Below are 21435 nucleotides of genomic sequence, written 5' to 3'. Positions count from 1 at the left end.
AGCATTTTCAATTTGTTTATTTCAAAATTCATTACACTTTTTTTGTGTGCATGCACGTGCATGTAGATATATCAAGCAACTACGTTTAGCAAGAAAATAATGTTTCTGAGTCAAGCAGTCAGAAATACTATAGAATTTTACGTTAGTTGACAGGGAGGTGACAGCTGAAGAAACATGCCCTAGCACCAGGTCTCCCTGCCTCAATACCATGCCTCAGTGATGTGACATTGAGGGACATAATGGTCTATTGGATTGGAACATGAAGCATGCAATTAGCATATAAGGTACTCACATAAGGTATTAACTAGTTCATCCCCATTCCTCTCCCAGAGCTTTAAATTTTTTCTTTGCTGCAACCAAGGGAAAGACTATAACATAAAACTTCTGGATCAAACTTTTCACCAGATAAGGAATTTCAGAAGACAGCACTAGGAAAATGCTGCCTCTCTCTTTCTGATCTCTCCTGACCTCTGAACTTCTCTTCTGGTTAATGCCATATTTTGGAGGAAAACTATTTAAAGTTAAGATAAAGAATTATACATACGTAAGCATACCATGTAAGTGATTTCAGGCTGATATAGTTATTAACTTACATTACTAAAAAATGAGTGCATGCATATACCTGCCCCTTCATAACAACGCAGTCCTCCAGACCATTCCTGTAGGTGGGATGCCTGCGTTGCCATTTGGTGAACGTCACAGGAGTCCCGTCACTCCACTCAAAATAGAAGTGAGTCTTCAGGTCATTCAGACCCAGCCATAGCTCTTCTGTTGGCTCTGAAGCATGACAAGAAATAGGTTTGCTTACTGTCCACTGTGCAGTGAATGTTTTCAGATGCTGAACAAGCAGGGACTGATAAATTTGGGATGTGGTACACAAGAGGTAGTCATTGTGCTTTAATAAAAACGCTGTTTCCCTCTGAGGTCTGTATAAGATGTCTTGTGAAATGGCATCAGATGCCATTCAGAAATGCTGAGTTTAATAAACATAAGGTTCTTTACAGCTGGCAGAAGATTTTTGCAAACTTTCTGTGATTCAGAACAAAATGGTCTTGAGCATGGAGATAGTGAGTGGCTGTAAGTGTCCCACCTCTCATGAGATCATACTAAGTCCAAGCCATGAAGACATCTGTCAGTACATCTCCTTATTAGGGAAGCATTGGAGGATTTGTATTGGCCCATCAGGTGTGTTCACCAAGGCCAGCATCTGCAGCAAGTGTCAGGACTGGTTACTGCAGACCCAAGGAATATCGGAAATGAAAAGATATTGTTTTCTTAGAAGGATATATAGCAAGAGGTTAGCCTCAGAAAGACATTTTAATCTCAGCAAGAAGTTTATCTTCTAGGTTTGGAGCTCAGTAATGAAGCCATTGAACATAGAATGTAGGTGTAAAAAATGCAATCTTTAGAGATCTTCATGTGTCTCTGGAATACCTTTTTTTTTTGTTTTCTTCTCCTCCTTTATAATGTTTTACAACGTAGATTATTTCTTGATAAACATAAAAATGTTTCTATGTTTATGCAACAGCAACAACATAAATGAGCACAATCAGGTTCAGCCTTCCACTTATGATATTTCAAAGGAAGCATTAATATTTAATGTGAAGTTCCACTTTTATGTTAGGGATGGAGCAATCCCAGTACAGGCCTACATATATACTCACTGTAACCAAGCTGTGACACTAGAAAGCTGTATTCAGCAATGTTGTGGATGCTTGCCAAATCTCCATCTTGGTTCTTACATGAAGTCAGAGCATCTTTCCATGTTTTGGGGTGCCAGTGAATGCTGTAGCAGTGACCTGCGTATGGCCACCAACCATCTGTGCATTTAACAGGCCTCGATTCCCCTAAAATCCAAGAACAATTTTTCAGAACAAGAGAAAAGTAGAAAACACTAGAAAGAGGTCTCTCAAGTACTCTTTACAAAATTGGGACTAAATGAATAAATATAAAGCTGTAGTTGGCAATGCAAAATATATTCAAGTGGTAACCAAATATCATTAAGGCAGAGTATGCTAAATATGCAAATACAATGATGTCTCCTTAAACAGAGAACCATCGAAAAATGCTCACAATATGTGGGCAATGCAATTTGAAATAATGCTCTGGGAAGAAAGAGAGACCAAGGCAAACATCAGCATCTCCCCTCTTAGTCCCTCGGAGACATTTGGTCAGTGTGTTGTGGTTTCTGTGCTGCCTGTGGTGGCTGACACTGGGCTGTGCCTGCTGCTCAATGGTTTCTTGCAAACAGACATATTTGTCAGATATGGAAGAGCATGAAGTAATTCTTTGGTAACTGCAGGTCTCTAAACCTTACAAATAAGCAGAGATCTGGTACTTTGCATATTAACTTAGTGGCTTTTTTATTACTTAGATTCCTAAAAACTTACCTTAAGCTTACTTTAAAAATAGAACCCTGCATTTCTTTTTAAGGTTAATACAGCAATAAAGATTTTCTGAAATTGTTTCTCTACTTTCTTTAATAAAACTTGTTCTTTAAAAGTAGCTTTAATACCATTCCCAGACAACAGTTGCCAGTGGATCCCTCCTGCACAGGACATGTTCATTACCATGCTGTTGGGTTGGGGTGGCCCATGAATGCAACAAGGTCTATATCAATGTTGTTGCTGCTCCTGCTCTGCTTGTATGAACCCAATGCATTGCATAATGTTGACATTAGACGAGAAATATTTTTCTTATGAATATATGAGTAACTGCAATTACTTAATTGGAGCAAATGAGAATAACGCTTCTACTGTATTTATGCAAATTTGCCTTTTGGCATTGGTTACCATGACAGGGCAGCTTCCAGCCCTCTTGCAAGAATGAATGATGGAGTGATGGAACAAAACAATAACATTCTCCTATGAATGTTTAATACACAAAGGGAAGACAAAGGCAGTATATAAAAGTCTGTGTGTCATGTATAGTTGTATTTTCTAAAGGTTTCTAATATCTTGGTTGAAAAATAATGTTGCATACCTTTTACCATTTGCTGATCTTTACAAGTTGCTCTTTCTAGGAGTTGGAGAAAAACCTTTCTTTTTGTTTTACCAACCTACCTTTGGATATAATGTCAGGCTTTGAACTGAAGATACCCTTTTCACAAATGTAGCCTAGTCTCTGGTTGCAGGCTTGGTTTTCCCATTTAGCATTCTTTCTGGGGTTTAGCACTCCACAGATTTTCCCAGGGAGAAGGAAAGGACTTCCTTTGAGTAAGAGAGAAAATAGAATCTCACAGCGAAAAAAAAGTAAAAAAAATTAACAGAAAACATAATATTACCAGTAGAAACATCAACTTTTCCTGAAAGCTTGAATCATTATTATGATGAAGCCCTTCCCTATAGGGTAACTACCTTGTAGTTTATAGGATGCTATTTTTAGTCTATGCATTGAAAGTGAAATAATGACCCTCCATTGACTTTTTGTCAGGATAGCACTGGGAAATTTCTAATTCTTTTCCTGACATCCTGGTGCTCACAGGAAGAAGAGCTGAAACTAGACCTTCAGCCTTTGTCAAAAACTTCCAAACTTTAGAAATATTGAGTTTTAAGTTATATTGTCCTTTCAGTATATCTCAAGAGTTTCACAGTTCTAAGTTCCTAGGTAATAGCTTTTCTCACTTCCGTTGCAGTGTGCACAAACCTCTGTAATCAGTAATGTGAATTTCCTGATACAGAATATTTGAAAACTTACAGGAGAGTTTAATTACTCCTTTACTACATCGTAACTTTTCCAAACTAAGAGATGGCTTGGAATACTCATGGCACAAAGGAAACACAGAACAAAAAAAGCCAACAAGCAAAGAGAACTCCCTAGCTATGAGGAGCACCACAAACTCATTCTGTCTCCCTTCCTCAACGTGGCCCAGTGCAATTTTGCATGCACCGTTGAGGAATTATGAGCTGGCTCCATAAGCCTCTCAATAATATCAAGAATCTCTCCGGACAACATAGTGCCCTTATTTTCTAAATATTTTGTTACCTTTGGAAGATTTGATTTACATGCATACTCTTGGGCAACATGTTACGGAAAATTCTGATCTTTGATGTGTAGGGTTGTGTATCACTCTAAAGGATATTCTGCTTTCAAAACAAGCTCTCTGTTTAGGTTAGGAAATAGAATAATATGCTATAGCTGATGTCCACTGTGAACTTTGAATTTGAAAGTGCAATTCTTAAAATAGCTGTTCTAAATCAGAATGGGCTTTCCTGAAATAAAGGTAGCTAAGGTAGTTTTTATTTTTTAGTGTCTTATCAGAATCCATTCAAAGATTAAAAAATAGGCACAGTTCTTACCTGGAGCCCAGTTTAAATATCTGAAAGGGCTGCCCCCAGCCCATTGCCATCCACTGTCAAAATCCAAAATGTTCAATCCAATCCAGAATGCAAACCCAAATTCTTTAGTTATCTCTAAATTAGAAAAAAAAAAATATCCCTCAGTTTTATCTCCCTATTCTCATTCTTAGTAAGGTCATCTAAAAGAAGTTAAGTCAAAAGTAAGAAATTCATATTTCTTAGTTGAAACCAGCCCCAAACCAGTACTTTCTGCATTACTGAGATGCACAGATTCCAAAAAGTAAAATATGTAAATGAATCTGTGTTGATTTAGTGAAGGTCTCAGTAGTTAAAAGGGCAAATTAACATCTTATTTCACAACTTAAATAAGAGTTTATTTCTTTCACTTGGTTTCATTACAACATAAGAGATGCTGAAAATACCTGATTTTCATCAGGGAATTGTACTAAATTGTACTATATTCATGGCATAAAAGACGACAACGGTGTGTCAATCTGTTGCTTCCAGACTTTTTTCTATGTGAGTGGTTTCAAAGCCTCCTTTACACTGTTTATAACCAAATAGATATTGTGATACCTGTATTTGAAATCCACTGAAATTATTTGGAATTTAAGGATGGAAATGTACCCATACTAGGACCAATCTAACTATCATCATATGATCTTCTGAAAAGATTAATAATCCTTGAAACACGGAAGAAAAAGGTAATTTGAGGACCAGACCATAGCCCTGCTGAGGAATGAGTGCCCTTGTACAGAGGTGAGCAGAAGAAACCCTCCCCTAGGACAGACTGCAGAAGGTACAGGAACTCCCATCTGGAGCACAAAGCTGGGATGGGGCCTCTTCCCCCCCCACAGAGGTTTGTGACCAACCTTTCATAAAAAACCCACGACCTGGTGGAAGGGCAGTTCAGACCATCCCCCTTCTGGTGGCTGCTGAAGCAATCCTGACACCCTGTCTTTGCTGAGACAGATGACCAAGTAGTCAACTTTATCACAGCATTTTAAGGTCTTGTTCTCTATCTTTTTACCTCTTATATATGCTTGCTCCTGAATCTCTGTGATGCTCAGTAGTTCTGCATTTTGCTGCTGACAGCTTTTCCTTGCCTGGTGCCATGTTAGAGCTGATTCTGAATTTATCTGATAGTGAATGCCAGTTGAAACATCCTCCATCCAAAATCTTTCTGTGTCATCTGGAAGAAGAAGTGACATAGAGCACTATTCTAGTAGAGTCACATCACACCAACTGAAAGAAAATTAAGTGTGTAATGATGCAAAATATCTAAAGATGCACACTGATAACTGTAAGCATCAGAAAAAAATGAAATTAGTCTAGGCATCAATTTTTAAAAATGTGTAATGCTTTTGAAATTTAAAACATTAATTTAAATTTCTAGGTTTTTATACAGGAGTGAATTGTTTTCCAAGATTTGTTTTTTAATTTTTTCATACTTAAAATGCAAAACTAGGTAAACCAGATGTATCTGTTGATTGGGAAAATGAAATTCCAGGGTGAAGTCATAGGATGAAAGTGTGTAGATGAACCATAGGCTACTCTAGCATGGTATGCAGGACTTACTTATTAGTGGGCAAAATCCATAAAGTTTATCAGCATCAAAATCTGCAGTTGTTGCACACCATAGCCAGCCATCTGTCCTACCAGCATCTGTGCACTCATTGTACTGTTTGCCTTTGTATTTGAAAGGGAATACACAGGGCTTTCCATTGGCATTTCCTTTTAATGTAAACATATCTAGTGGGAAGAAAAGGTTAAGAAAATAATAATAGGGCTATGAAAATAATAATAAAATCATAAATCTGACTTCCTGGTAATGGATCTATCTATCAGTATATCTATCTATCTAAACTGAGAGGTCACACAATTTTTTAATTAATTTTTATTATAATTTTCTCCCTGATGTAGCTAGAGATTATAAATAAAATCTTTCAGTAAAATCAGGTGTTTAAATACTGTGTTTAGAACTTGAAATATACACCTTGTAGGCAAGTCAAATTCTGTGGTAAGTTGCAGATACGTTGTTGTTCCTGAAGACAGAAAAACTTCAAGTAAAACTGAGACAACGAGTGAACTGCATTGTTGTTTTCTGCATGGCTCAATCTATTACCACATCTATTCATTAACTGTTTAAAGGAAAATGATAGCTGATCAGAGAGAATACAGATCAGGTAGTCATGAGCATATTTACACAGTAAAAATTTCAGTTGTAACATTTCTGCACTTGAGAGGTCTTGCATATTCACCCTGAACTCAGATTCTTTAAGGTTAACAGTGCTTCATATTTTTAAACTATCAGAGTATCATGGGATTGTTCTTTTATCCTGACATTTCTGATATACGCTCTCAGTCTCAAATTCACAAAATCTCATTCCTTCACTCAGTTCTACATACATTAGTGCTTTACCATGTCTCTCTATAGCTATAACCAAAGAGTGTTATACATCTTCAGACTAGAGCTATTCTTCTAATTTGGTCAGAGTAGAGGGGAGGAGTCAGATCTTCCTTCTCAGACCTCATGTCGTGGGGCAGAAAGAGAAACTTACACAGCTATCATGAAAACATGGCTCTAAAACCCCTTGATTGTTTACTGCACCAATGAGAGGTGTGATGAGAGGGTAAACAGAAAAAGCTCCCTGCTTCCTCATCTCTCCTTGCCATCCCACAGTGCCATCTGATTGAATATTTCTACAGAAAGAAATTCCAGTTTAAAGATCCTGCTCTTATTACTTCCATTTTCTCCAACATCCCTACTCCTCCCCTCTTATTCTGTGAATCAAGAACTGCCAGGATAATACCCAATATACTATTTAGATTATGTATCAAATCTTATAACAAGTACAAAATGAAAAATCTATGCATTAAAACTGTCAAGCTTCCCAAGAAAAATCATTTTCATATCTATTTAGCACAAAAACAACGGGAAACTTACCTGATAACTGTAATGAACCATGCATGAGGGAAAGAAAAACTAGAAACCTGGAGAAACTCATTGCAAAGATAGCTTGCTTCTCATTCATCTAAAAGTTGGACTATAAAATTGTCAATAAATAAAAATCCTTCTCAATGAGGATAGAAACAGGTCCTTCTCTGTGCCAAAGGGTTGTTGGATAAAGCTCTGTACTCTAAATAAGGAAATGTCCTGTCACATGGTATTTTGAAATGACTCTAGGGCACATTGTAAACACTTCTTTTTGAAGAGAGTCCCTTCCAAAACTAAAGTCTCCGTCCTTGTAACTGGAGGTGGTGACATTTGTCTTCTTCCGTGACATTGCTAGTATTATATACGGGTAGGTTGTTGAGGTGCTACACAGCACAGACCTGGAAAAGCAACTTGAGAATTGGTGACAAGAAACCTGCAGTGAAATGATTAAAAACCTCAGTCTCTGATTTAACCCTTACATCTCAGAAACAAAGGGAGATAAAACCCTGGTAATTCAGTATGTTGCTATAATGTCACAGCTCTACATATCTAGAATAAAGAGCAAATTTTACAGGATCTGCAGTATTTAGTGCTTTATGAGTTCTTGCTCACTTTGAGGCTAAATTTGCTATTTTTTCACTGTCACACTGATTGTTTTGATCCCAGTTTGGGGCTGGGCTGTTCATAACTGCTTGTCAAAGACCTGAAAGAAATTATCTTCAAGCTGTAGGATGGTGGTAAGCCTCCCTATAACAGAAGGGAAACTTTTGCCTGGAACACTTTAATACTTTTATCAAGCCAAAGGATGTGTTTATCTATCTGAGAAATTCCTAATGAGGCTGTTCAAAGACAAAGACAAACACAAGCTATATTGGGAAAACTCCTTTTAATCTGTGAGCAAAGTGCTTATCTGAAGACTCATATTGGCATGGCAATTCTTGTACAACTATGTTGCAAAGCCACACTGGCAAAAGTTCACATGCAGATAGGTCCTGCTGTTCCTTCTGTTTATTTATATAAGTGAAATTAAAAGAAGTTGTGATAACGAAATAAAATCGAGAAGTGAAATAGTCAGTAGGGAGATATATATATATAGAAGCTGAAGAGTAGATGTCATAGGAGCAGCAACTATCTTTGGCTTTATTTTTAAGGTGTTGGGGAAAATTGTTGCAAGAACTGGATAAATTTGTTGACTTGGCTGTAGAAAGTAGTGAGAGAGAAAAACAATTTCTGGAAGAAAAAAGTCTAGATTACAGGAAAAGTAGGAATTGAATAAATTGTTTAATAATAACTATTCTATTTGCAGGTGACAGGCAGGGAGGGCTTAGTGTGAGGAAGGCTTGCAAGAGTAGCCATATTTCAGATACATTCGATTTAACAAAATGAAATAGCTCTGACAAAGGGGATCCCAAGGAAAATACCTGAAGAGCAAAGTGCCAGCCTCAATATGGTCCTGGTTTTTTCCCCCTTCTCCTTTAAACGGGTGCTTGTGACGATTCCCCCCAGGGCTACAGTGATGGGGGAGTTTAGTGCAGACACTGGGGTGAGCTAAAAGAGGAATCCGGAGCTGCTCCTTTCACATGACCGACCAGGTTGATGCTGATTACAAACCCTTCGGGATCAGTGTCCTGTGTGCTGCATAACACTTGTGCAGTAACCTGTTCTCACCAATGAGCTACATTCTTGTCTGCATTTACACCAAGAAAACAGGATTTCAGTGCGTAAAAAAAGCATCTCCATTACTTTTTCTTTCTTTCTTTCTTTCTTTCTTTCTTTTTTTTTGTTTGTTTGTTTTTTAAATTTTCAGGTTGCTCAGTAGACCCTGTGCTACCTGGGGAAGGCAAGAAGTTTCTTGGGGCTATGTGTTAATTACTCTTTCCCATAAAGTGTTTAGTGTCTGAATTGTATTTGCAGCTCACTTAAAAGCTACTTTGTACTGCTTTCCACTGTTTTTCTGACGTCTTAAACTTAGTCGTCTTGCAGATTCCTAGCACAGAATCATCTGTTTCATTCCTTAGTTTTCACTTCCCTTTTCTCACATTTAAAATTGGCCACTTGATGCTTATTCAAGCTGAATTCAAAGTGGTGGGGAGAGAAGCCCTCCTTGTTACTGACAAAAGAGTTACTGCGCTGACAGGAGCACCTCCCTTCCCCTTTCCCCTCACTGGATTCACAGGGAATGCTGAAGCTGAAAATTATACTAATAAAAATTTTATTTATTTATTTCAAAGAATTAACAAAGCAAGAACAAGGGTGAGAGTATTTTAATTCATATTAGTGAACATAATAAAAACAATCATATTATCAGATTGAAAAAAAGGTTAAAACCTACACCTGAGCTTAATATCCTTTGCTAGCATGTACTGTATTTTCCTCTGTATTTTCAGAAAATGAAAATGACAAGGTTTTCTATCCCAAAGATATTTGAGATAAGTATATGAAGCACTGTTTTGTAAGTGTAATAGGATGCAGCCATAAGGAACAATAAAAGGGCTGGTCTGATGCAGTGAATTTTGTGGGGCAAAATGAATTCAATTTTTGAGTTCTTGCCAGTGTCCACAAAATCATGGGAATACAGTTCTAAATAGCATTCACACTGGACATTCATTCTCTCTAGTTGACTTTTATAGTCTTTTTTCATGTATTTGTTTTTTACAAGTTTTTTTGCATTAGTGTCTTTAAGAAGGCACTTGAGAACTTGACTGTTAAAAAATTACAACATCAATACATAATTCTGATTTTGTAAAATATGCATGATACAAAAGAATCAGCTAGTGCAAAAAGAGAAAAGGGATTTAGTTTAAGATTACAGTAGATCTCATTTAAGGGTCTCACTAGAGACTTTTAACAGATATATCCTTTAGTTTCAGCAAGTAACTCGCTTCTCTGAATTGGTACATGTCACAGGACCCATTCTCACCAATTCTTCAGTCACTGACACATCATTTTAATAATGTCTCATTGCCAGGATGTGTTGATAGTTGGTTTTGTCTTTTTCTTTTGTAGAAATAGGCTGACATGCCAGCTCCAAAGAGAGTTAAAATAGCCAAGAAAATGAGCAACCAAACAGAGACATGAACAGGTGAGTGAGTCTCTTCATTCTTTTCCTTGCCTGAAATGAATCCATATAACTGTGAGAGACCATAGTAATTTTTGTTCCACATACAACATGAAAAACATGGAGAAGATCAGCTCTCCTGTCTGAACTTGAAGGCTGTAAATCTGAGCCCTGAATTGTCACTGATCAGTAGCCAGGTCTCTGTTCCTAAAGCTAACATGGTTTTAGTAGATCTGGATTACAGTGACATACAATGCATGCAGTGGATGCTTGTAAGAATTTAATGAAAATGTATGCTTTTGATGGATATGGGTTGCTAATTATTTGGAAATTAGTTTTACAATATATTTCTGTTACATTATTTACAATAATACCTATGGAAGAAATTTGCGTGTACATCTACATAGTTTTTAACAGGTTAGTTAAAGCACTCTGTAGCTGTTCTCAGTCACAAGCTGGGGCACTGCTGAGGTTGTCAGCTCAGGATCAGCCCTGCAGCAGTACAGTTGACCAAGAACATCTGAGAGCTCTTGTGAATGTAAAAGGCATCATGGAATTACCCTGCATGACTGCTAATCATGCATCCCTGTCAGTAGGACTTACTGTCCAAAAGACTATGATTTGGGAAAACTCAAGCTATTCTTGTATTTAGATTTTTGTTAATTTTCTTATGAAAACTCTTACCTTTTTGCTGTATAGGACTCCTTCTTGGCTCAACTTCAATGAATATCAGAGAGAAATTATATGAAACTTTATTAGAATTCGTAAATTTGACTGTTTTGCTAAAATAGTACAGGAACAAAACCCCCTGAAGTACACCATTGCATTAATAACATATATCGCTTCTATAAAAGGCAACATAAATGAGGCAAAAAATACATTGCTAAGGTTTTTACCTTCCTACGTAACATTACCAAACTATTAATATTCATTCTTTTAAAACTTTATATTGTTTTTATATCTACCAACATTCAAATACTGACTCTTTTCTATGTTCATTCAAAAATACCTTTTCACATTTTTCCTGAACTATTAATGTACTAGGAACATGATGTACCACTCTGGAGATTAATTTTACATGGCATATTTTAGGAATATCTGCATGTCTACCAGGATTCTGCACCTTATGATTCAATGGATGGATTTTAAAGCGACCTTATTATTTTAGTACTATCTAAGATGGGATATGATGGAATATAATTTGGATGTTTTTAGTAAATCTTTACTAGGGATTGACAAATTGACTGCCATGGGCATGTGCTGATTTAAGCACAGAAACTAACAATGCATGGGATATGACAGTTTCTTGGTGACATTTCAGTTTGTTTTTCTAATTAAAAACTGCATTGAAAAATGAGTAAACGCTAACCCAAAATTTTCAGTTATTTTTCCATGAACTACTGTGTCTTGAGATGTCTTTAGTATTGAAATCAGGTCCTTTCAATTTTCCATCTGAATAAAGGAATCTTAAAACGGCCTTTACACAGGAAATGAGATTTTGGCATAGGACAGAGATGTTCCTCATGATTTAATGGGGACAATACAACATGCAAAAGTTGGAGAATTAAACCTGATCTCACAGCTACTACAAAAGAAAGTAGAAAGGTTTAAAGATTTAAACCTACCATTTTTTAGGTAAGACAGATTGATTTTTAACACCTAACTGAAGAGAATGCAATGATAGTGCTTTCTTTCAGACAATTACTTCCTTTGAATCTCCAGTTAGGAATATAACATGGAGTGTTTTACCTCCGGAATATTAGTCTGTCATATACAGTATTGCATGAAATTTTCCAGAAATGTTGGTAAGACAGCTTCTGTATTGACTTGAAGTTTTCATTTAGAAGGGAATTATTGCAATACAGATGACCTTTCAGTATCCCTGAGGCATTACTACTTATTTAACTTTACTTATAGGTTGTTGAGCCAGGGCCAACATGAAGCCAGTTTGTGACATTGGGTAGTAATATCACTTTTGAGAATAACAAGCTGGAAGAGGAAAATTGATTATTCACAGTGATTCTTCCCTGCAAGAGTATAACAACTGCTACAACACATAGTTCTTGCAAGAGTCATACCCTTGCACAGGTGTTTGAGTGATGCCATATCAATGCCTTTATTAGGTACTCTAGAGTTTCTGAAAGTCTCATTCTCAACTTAGAGTACATACAGGGTGTTACCCTATTCCCATATGAATGCAGACAGTGATATAAAGAGCTTGCAGTCTGCAAAAACAGGCAACTACAAATGGTCAGAGAAGTGGGATATGCCAAACAAAGCTTCCAGAATTTACTTCCAGACACGTGGTGGAGGGCTGTAACAGTTACTAGTAAACAGATCTGCTCTGTCACTAAGGGCTGACTCACTGAGGACTTACCTTTGGGTTTTTTGCAGATAAATCCTTTCTCAGAAGAGCAATCACTGTTGTCCCAATAACCAGATGGTGCAGTTATTTCAACGCACCGATGCTCCACATCAAATTCTTTCTCCTTCCAGTTAACAAAGTCCAGTGCAGCATTATCTAGCCACAACCACTGGTCTACAGAGAAACAAAGGAAGTAAAAAAACCCAAAACTTACAATTTATCTCATTAATATTTTAACTCCTCAGCTCAGCAACTGACTCAAAGATCTATAGCAGGACACTTTTCAGCAGAAAGCCATGTCATTTTTTGTAGTACAGTAATCCTCAATTTTCTCATATTAGCAAAGCACTAAATATTGAAAGTTAGACATTACCATCCACATTTTGGTAAAGTCCTATCCAGAAGCCTCCTTCTTTATTTCCAAGTGGCTGAATTGCATGGATCAGAAAGTTGGATTCATCCGTGTTTTCTACTGAAACCAAGGTAGCATCTGAAAGGCATTAGCAGGTAAATAACCATAACCTGCATGAGCAACTACTGGACTGACCTTCGCTTTCAAGTCTGTACAAACAGTAGCTTTCAACAGTGTTATGCATGCTAGACTGTTGGTCTCTCCATTGCTCCTTTCAGAGGGCAGTGACCTGGAGGTGCTCAGTGGCTGTAGCACCTCACAGCTGCCTCCAGGATGCCCAGAAGCCAGGAGCTGATGGGGAAGTCTACACCCAGGAAAGCTGCAGCCCCTGAGAGGACAGAAGGCCACACAAAGTCACTTGTGTCAGTTTATTTTCATTGTGTCAGATTTACAATAGCTTAGTAGATAAATAAGTATTTCAAATGTATTTTTTTAAATCAATGTTTTTATATTTTTACATGAGTTTTGTGTGAACTTTTGTACAAATCTTATTATTTGATAATGAAGGCTCTCACCTAACTGAGCACACTCAAGGGAGGCCAGTGCCCAGCTTCTCTCAGCTGATGCTTCAAAGTAGTAGCAGTGACCACGGAAAGGGATCCAAGCCTGGAGTTCATCTCCTTCAGAGCAGTCTCCAGGCAGCTGAGCAGGATCAGTAGGAGCCATCTCTAAAAAAGTCATATGGTATGAAATTAGTATTGCATTATGAATCATCTATAATTCCATGATAAGCGTGTAAATACAGTGGGATTTCTCTCACCCAGCTTTAGCTATCTGGACCTATACTCTTGACTCTTCCTACATTCCCCTAGTTCAGACAATGGGGAGAGCCAAGCAGTAAAAATGCGAAATATCTTATTTCTCCAATCACATTTCTTAGGACAAGGAATCAAATTACATCCTGCAACATCTAACTAACTGCCTTGGCAACACTGTGAGGAACACAAACCCTGAGGGATGATGTAGATCTCAAATTTGTGTTATCACAACATAGAAAGCTGTTATAGGCTAATGAATCATTAATGCCACAGCCTCATGGTGTTTGGCTGCCTGGTCTCTGCATGTGTCACTTTATACAAAAAAAAGCTATCAGTGGAGAATGCCTCTGCCAAATTAGACTGTTTCCGATCATGGGTGCAACTCCAATTCACTTTGATGGATCTGTGGTTCTTGCATGGCATATGCAAACCAAATGTATGGCTAGAAAGTTTAATTCAGAAGTCACTTTCAAGTAGCAAAATCTATTATGAATCTCACATCAGCAACAGACTATATTACGTAGCCTTAAAACCTAGAGGGAAAATGACACAATTCTACAAAATCTAGAAACAAACATGCCTCTGCATACATCTGCAAAGAGTTAAAATATCATTCACATTCCCGAGTCTCTTACACTTGTATCAGCACTGCACTAGTGAATGGAAGTGAAACTCTTGCCTGTATTTTGGCTCAGTGACACTTGTGTGTGAACTTTCCCAGTTCCTGCAGTCCACATAGTCAGTGCACATTCCCAGCACTTACTTATATCACACACAGACTTGTGTGATTTATGGTCACGTCTCAGAAGGAGCAAAAAAAAAAACATTAAGCTATTAGAGAGCATCTAAAGGAGGGCCACAAGGATGGTGAAGGGTCTGGAGAGGAAACCTTATGAGGAGCAGCTGAGGTCACTTGGTTTGTTCAGCCTGGAGGAGACTGAGGGGAGACCTCACTGGGGAAGCAGAGGGGCAGGCACTGATGTCTTCACTCTTGTGACTAGTGACAGGATTTGAAGAAACATCATGAAGCTGAGTCAGGGGATGTTTAGGTAAGATACCAGGAAAAGGTTTTTCACCCAGAGGGTGGTTGGGCACTGGAAAGGGCACAAAGCCTGACAGAGTTCAAGAAGGGTTTGGACAACACTCTCAGGCACATGGTGTGATTCTTGGGTTGTCCTGTGCAGATCTAGGATTTAGACTCAATGATCCTGATGGGTCCCTTTCAACTCAGCATATTCTACAATTCTATAATAAGATAGAATTTCATCTTACAGAAACAGTTATGACTACATGAAAGCAGTGCAGCCATATCCATTGCACCAGAGCCTTTCTTGTGCCTTAATTCATTCATCATCCAATAACAAACATTCATATTCTGCAGGGAGGTAGGTGCTACCCTGAAGCATACTCCTCTGCAGGGTTAGCTTGAGCTAGGGTGAAGTCTCTGGGATTAGGCAGACTAGTGGAATTAGGAGTGTGTTTCTAAAATTGTTACATGCCTTTGCTTACCATCTGATATCATGCAAACTGAAGAGTAGCTTTCATTGCAAGATGCTGTTTTCCAAGTACCATCGAGATCCAGGTAGACACAAGCATTTTTCTCCTTTGGTTCCCCTGCTGCCCATTTCGTGTATCTGATTTTCCAGTTATTGGTCCATTTGTAATAACCACCAGTCTGAAAACAAAGAAGTTCTGGTAAGATATTTATTTTTTTAACATAAAAAGCTCTGACACATAGTTATAGTGTAAATAAAATTCTACGTTCATTTGATTTTTTCAGCAAAAAATGCTGGTTTTTTAAATCAGAGTCACTGTTCTAAGCAATGTCACTGGTCCCTCCGAGTTATACGAGAACTACATATGAACAGTGCATTGCTTTTGAGAGGGTTTTTCTGCAGTAACACAAACTTTTACAACATGGCAAGAAAGTCAGATGAGGCCAACTTAGATCATTTAGTAAATCCCATATCAAGAGAAGCAATTACAGAGAATTCATCCCCTCTGCCCTGCTTTATTTAAAATAAAACTGGGAGCTATTTGGTGAATAAAGATTACTTGACATTAAACAGCCAGCTTAAATTTTAAAATATCTCTCTAATACTCATAATAACTTTTATTAATATAATAATAGCTATAAGTTGCCCTCTGTATAGCAGGGAGTTTGACTTTCAGAACAGCTAACAGTCACTTTATGACAGCTGCACATTCTGGTTTGTGACTCAGTCTGCGCCTTGATTTCTTTTATTGTTTCTAGAACTTTCTACTTTCATCCTTTGCTTCTTGTGTAACCTTTTCTGTGATTCTTCAACCCATTTGGTGGCTGAAAGTCCTTGACTAACTCTAACAGCACCACTAGATTTTTATGCATTTGCACAGTGAAGCCATGCAGGATACAGTTGTTTAATCACTGTTATAGACCGGTCATCCAGAGGACTATAAAGAGCAAGAGAGCTCACCAAGCACCCGCATCTCCCATCTATCTAGCACTTACCATATTGCTATGAAGACCAATCCATACGGGTTTTCCATATTTCAACATCTGGATCCACAGGAATGAATGGATGTAGGCATCTGAAATTCTGGCAAGTTCTGCAGATTTGTCTTGACAATTTTTTCTGGCCTCTTCCCATTGCATTTCAGATGAAATGATTGAATAGCTACTGCCACCATAATGGGCAAAGCCAGAGGGTGGGTTTGTTGTTGGTACTTCAGGCTCTGTGGGAACTACAGAAGAAAAACTAAATGCATGAATTTACAATATATTGTTGTCTATCATGGAAGCTAAAAAAAAAAAATTGGTTAAAAGGTCTAGTCAAAAAGTCAAAATCTTTATTTAAGCTCATGAATAAAACAAAACAAAACACCTAAATTAAAAAGCAAAACAAAATAAAACAAAAAAACCTAACAAAACAATCCAAACCAAACTTTTAAAACATGGATCAAACTGATTAATGTAATAAGCTGAGTGAAATCCTAGATGAAATGAAGTAGAGAGTATGCTTGCTAATGATTTGACTGGCCCAGACTGTCTCCTAAATTGGATATTTGAGCTTCTGTGCTTTCAGATATTTGACTAAATCTGGATGCCTGGGTATACACCTATTTCAGATCACTGGTAGAGAGGACTTAGGGTAAGGCATTTAAGTCACTAGCTGTTGTACTCTGCAGTCTCAACCTGAGACGCTGATGCCTGATGTTAATTGATCGCCACTCATTACTGACTCCAAGTTGTTGGCCTGCCTGTAAGGAGCACCAGAATGTTGCCTGCATGTTTGAGTCAGGCAATGTATATTTCCACCCTTGAGATCGTAAGTATATTCAGAAGAGCTGTAACTGAGATTAAGCAAATTAAAAATGCCTCCATAAAACTATACATTTGCTGTGCAGGGAAGGGGTCCTCTCACAAGCAAGTTATCTGTGCTGAGAGTGAACAGGCTGCGGGAGTTAATTGAAGTGAGGGGTCAGGGAATAATTTTTTCTGAAGCTGTAATAAATTTGAGAAAAGAATGTTTGGCAAAACTGTTCTGCTATCTGTGCTTTGCCTTCTCTACTCCCATTATATGATTGGACAGCTGGGATTTTTATAATTACATTTCTAGAGGAGGAAAGTCAACACTCATTACTCATTTGTTGTAAGAAAAATAACAATATTCTTCTACAATAAAGACACATTCAAGAAGCTGTACATTTTAATTGACATCATATGGCATTCAGTAGAAATATTAAGAGAGGATTAGGTGCTCTGCTCAGAGACAGCCAGGAGAATGGGAAGATCACTGTAAGAACACAGATTTGCACATGCACTTAAACAGGATGCCTATAACCGTCATATTTCAAAGAGAAGAAATTCATTTTCATTTATTATTATTATCTAGTATTATTCATAATTAGGTACAAAACCCCTGTTAAGACAGTGATTCCTCTTCAGCACTTTCTGTGGAACAAATTATACTCTAAACATAGTACTGCCTTAAGAGTGGTAGAGTTCTGAAAGAATGAGACAAAGCTGGAAGAAATCACATTGGTTTATCTATTCAGCTTATCTAACTAAGATACTCTTTCTGGTTAGGAGACTGGGTTGAACAGAACTCACGTGAATTCATCTGGCATATATAGCCTCTGTCGTTGTCACAGCTATCATCCCTCCATTTCCCATCTGACTTCATGACAAACACACAATCTGTCTGAAGGAGAGGGAAAGATACACAGGCATTTAAAAGGGCAATGAGGAGGTGGTGAGCTGAAGCTCTTATACTGCTGCTGCAAACCTAATAGCAGAGAGGAGAGAAGCTCACTGAACACCTATGTAATTAGTTCAAAATTCCTAGGTTTTTGCCAAACAGCTTGAACTGGTATTTATTAGTGACCCCTTAAATTTGAACCAGGCATTTACCAGTGCCAGTCAAGGTCTGAAAGAAGTCAATTAAAAACTACCTTACCAGTTTTATTAAGAATCCTTTAATGACTTAGAAAAGACTAGGGTACCTATAATATAACTTCTTAGTTCTGATTTACAATTATGTAGATCTGCTTGGAGAAAAACAAAATAAGAACTATTATTAAAAGTACTAGTCTGGATTTAATCGAAGCACACTCTCTTGTAGAAAGCAGATACTCTTTGCTGGTGTTTTGTAGTCATTATCAAGTTAAGACTATCAGACATCTTTAGCAACAACCAAATATTTCCTTTACTTCATTATGTTTAAATGCTTCAATATTTCCTTTATTACTCCCCTGATTTCAAGTCTGGCCATGGCAGTCTTTCAGCATTTAATCCAAGTTTCTCCCTTATGCTGCTTGAAATAAGTTTTAGTCATCAGAAAGTTGACTGATGGTAGATGTTAAAAGTCTTGGGTGTCTAGCTGCCAATCATTTCCTCAGAAACTCTCTCCTTTGGAAAAGAGATTGAATTTCAGCAGAGAAATAGTAAGTTCATTGAATATATCAATTTGTACCATCAGAAACTAGTAAAGCAGTGTGAGAGCACATTAGCCAGGAATGGGATATATACACAGACAAATTATTGTTGAATGAAAATCTTAATTTTGGTTTATCATAACTTTTCTGTGTTTGGTGTTGTGACTTTAAAATTTGTGATAATGCAGCTTGTGGGGGAACTGATGTAATGTAAACCTCTCCCAGCTTCTTTTACAGAACTGGTCTTTTGTAACAGGTCAGATGGAAGGCATGAAGCCCCTTTTCTTCAGAACCATTGCCAAATATTTTGGGTGTATTTGGAATCTTTATCAGACGATTTGCTAAGCCCCATTTTGCTTACAAAAGAACTTGTTTCAGCATCTTGTTATTGCTGCTGTAACTTCTCTTTTAGAAAATCATCTAGCTGCCTAAGATATACAGGTTACTTAAATTTCCTGTACCTCCACAGTGACATCTGTCAATCTTTCAAAGTCATAATAGTCAAAGTAGCTTTGTTTCTGTTCTGGGGCACCATTAACCCAGTTGGTGTAGGAAACAGTGCTTCCATCCGTCCAAAGAAATGTGGACTGTTTGTTGATGTTGTTCAACCCAATCCAGACATCAGTTGTGGCATCCTTCAAGTGATAGAAGAGGAAAGCTGAAGGGAAGCAAAGATTTTTTTATTAAGGAAAGCTCATCATGACTTACTTTCCCCAAAACCAGGAAAATGTGCAAATGCCCAGAACTGGGCCTGTATTGAAAGGATAACATTTTCTACTAAAGAGCCCATCTGCCTTTTAATTAAATATTTAGATAAGCATCCCTTTCCCACCATGTATACACAAGTAGCCTTTCAGCAAATCATACTGCCAGTGAGAGAGACAGAAAATACAGATTTCTATTAGTTTGAGAGACCTGTGCAACCACATTCAAAACACATAGGAAGTTTCATGAAAACTGAGCAACTGAAAGATCTAGAAACACACTTAATTTCTTATATGTAATAATTTAGCTATTGTTTTGCACTTTGGACTTAAAACAAACCATAAATTGACATGGCTGATAAGCAATTTTCAGCAGTTAATCCCATATTCTGTAGTGGACAGTATAGCAGATCCTTTAGCTAGAACTTAATATATTTTTCTTTCAATAGAGCCCATATACCTTGTACATGTTCATTTGGTATGGTAGCCAGGTTTCCTCCCAGATTGATACAAGCATTTCGTGCATCATGCCACATCAGCTTTCTTGTTGTATTGGAAGAAAATACTTTGAAACACTAGAAAAAAAAGCAAGCACATCTTTCAAACTAGCAGAGATTGGAACTGTAGTATGTGACTAATATCAATTACATATGAGATGTACGTTTCTCCTAAAAGAAATCAGGGCTAAGATAAGTAACGGAGCTCAACAGTAGAAAGTCGGTATGTCTACCCAGGCAACCCCACTCATTGCACAAGGTGTAATGCAGGAGTCTATATCATTTGAACTTATTGTAGTGAGGTCAAGTATATAATCCCTTTTCACATTTTCATCTGCCTTCTTCCTGCAATAACAGAGGGATCATTTGAAATCAAGAAAATTTGGCTTTGAGTGACACAGCTGCAGGGAATGATCTCTACTATGCCTTTTTCTGCTTCCAATGACTGTAGCTACGACTGTTCATCCTGCCAAAGTTATGAAATATCCTTTGGCATATTGACCTAACATTTTGAGGATACAATAGCAGTGCAGTGTACATAAAGTAGACAAAACAACCTTTTGTAGACAGAGCTTCAACTCAAATTGGTACAAATTCTTCAGTTACAGCAATGAGGACTTCCGGACCATGTCTGAATGAAAAGCTATACTCAAAACAATTGTAGTTTGGCATCATATTTCTGAACTCAAAGCTTTGTCAACCCTGTACAAGCCAAAGGGATTGCTCAAATACGTTCTCTCCAAATCTTTCCACCTGAAACTCTCACTGACCATTACAAATTTCCATTTCTATCATAAATATATAAAAGAAGAGAGAAGAGGTTTTCTAAAGCAATAACAGTGTATTTTAAGCCACCACAAACTATGCTCTCTGGAATCTATTTAGCATACGTCTATTTTTACTGTATTTCTCCACAAAATTAAAAGTATATAGTCAGCTCCAAAAAAGCCTAGCCATTCAGGCCGCCCGTTCTGACTAGATAATTACTCTCCAGATTTATTTTATAATCATAAAAAAATGTGGTTTTTTTCAAGATTTTTTTTTTCAGTTCCATTCCTTTACACAATTTACTGAAGATACATGTTGACACACCTTGTTGCCAAAGAAACCCCAACTTTCAGGACATCCTCCAGGAGGCAGTGGTGAAGCAAATGTTGAATTAATAGAACTGTTATGTTTTTCACATATAAATTTATTGGAGGAGCCGCAGTTTATGTCATTCCACAAGCCTGAAATAAAGAAATTGAATAAACAAGTAAAAATGTTACAGTATTTGTAACAATAATTTCTCTCTTTTTTTAGCTTTTTTTTTTTTTTTAGAAGAAGAACAAAATTCCTCTATTTTATATTTCAGGCTGCAGCTTGATCTGATGACAAAGTAACTATGGCAGCTTCAAATGAGACAGCTCAAGCTGTAATATAGCACTCTTTGTACTTAATTTGAACTTCCTGACCCTTCTGCTACTCTTTCAGGGCTCTCCACAGTGC

General features: G+C 37.4%; 2 protein-coding genes across 2 annotated transcripts in view; both read right to left on the bottom strand.

Annotated features, from left to right (window-relative positions):
* LOC135401986 (macrophage mannose receptor 1-like) overlaps positions 1 to 7524 on the bottom strand; it is a 30828-nt gene extending 23304 nt beyond the window's left edge. The window contains exons 1-7 of the mRNA XM_064634615.1: positions 7246 to 7524; positions 5877 to 6050; positions 5329 to 5490; positions 4299 to 4412; positions 3063 to 3209; positions 1665 to 1847; positions 623 to 777 (exon numbers count right to left, since the gene is read on the bottom strand). Of these exons, the coding sequence (XP_064490685.1) occupies positions 623 to 777; positions 1665 to 1847; positions 3063 to 3209; positions 4299 to 4412; positions 5329 to 5490; positions 5877 to 6050; positions 7246 to 7333 (1023 nt within the window). The 5' untranslated portion in view covers positions 7334 to 7524. The remainder of the gene's footprint in view (positions 1 to 622; positions 778 to 1664; positions 1848 to 3062; positions 3210 to 4298; positions 4413 to 5328; positions 5491 to 5876; positions 6051 to 7245) is intronic.
* Positions 7525 to 9485: 1961 nt separating this feature from the next.
* LOC135401976 (macrophage mannose receptor 1-like) overlaps positions 9486 to 21435 on the bottom strand; it is a 33785-nt gene continuing 21835 nt past the window's right edge. Inside the window, exons 20-30 of the mRNA XM_064634602.1 lie at positions 21040 to 21176; positions 19911 to 20025; positions 19208 to 19404; positions 17923 to 18013; positions 16321 to 16553; positions 15339 to 15504; positions 13587 to 13739; positions 13033 to 13149; positions 12672 to 12833; positions 10979 to 11011; positions 9486 to 10348 (exon numbers count right to left, since the gene is read on the bottom strand). Coding sequence (XP_064490672.1) covers positions 10179 to 10348; positions 10979 to 11011; positions 12672 to 12833; positions 13033 to 13149; positions 13587 to 13739; positions 15339 to 15504; positions 16321 to 16553; positions 17923 to 18013; positions 19208 to 19404; positions 19911 to 20025; positions 21040 to 21176 — 1574 coding nt within the window. The 3' untranslated portion in view covers positions 9486 to 10178. The remainder of the gene's footprint in view (positions 10349 to 10978; positions 11012 to 12671; positions 12834 to 13032; positions 13150 to 13586; positions 13740 to 15338; positions 15505 to 16320; positions 16554 to 17922; positions 18014 to 19207; positions 19405 to 19910; positions 20026 to 21039; positions 21177 to 21435) is intronic.

Source organism: Pseudopipra pipra, chromosome 1 (genome assembly GCF_036250125.1).
Source record: "Pseudopipra pipra isolate bDixPip1 chromosome 1, bDixPip1.hap1, whole genome shotgun sequence".
Classification (NCBI taxonomy): domain Eukaryota; kingdom Metazoa; phylum Chordata; class Aves; order Passeriformes; family Pipridae; genus Pseudopipra; species Pseudopipra pipra.
This window is presented reverse-complemented; position numbering and strand designations above follow the sequence as displayed.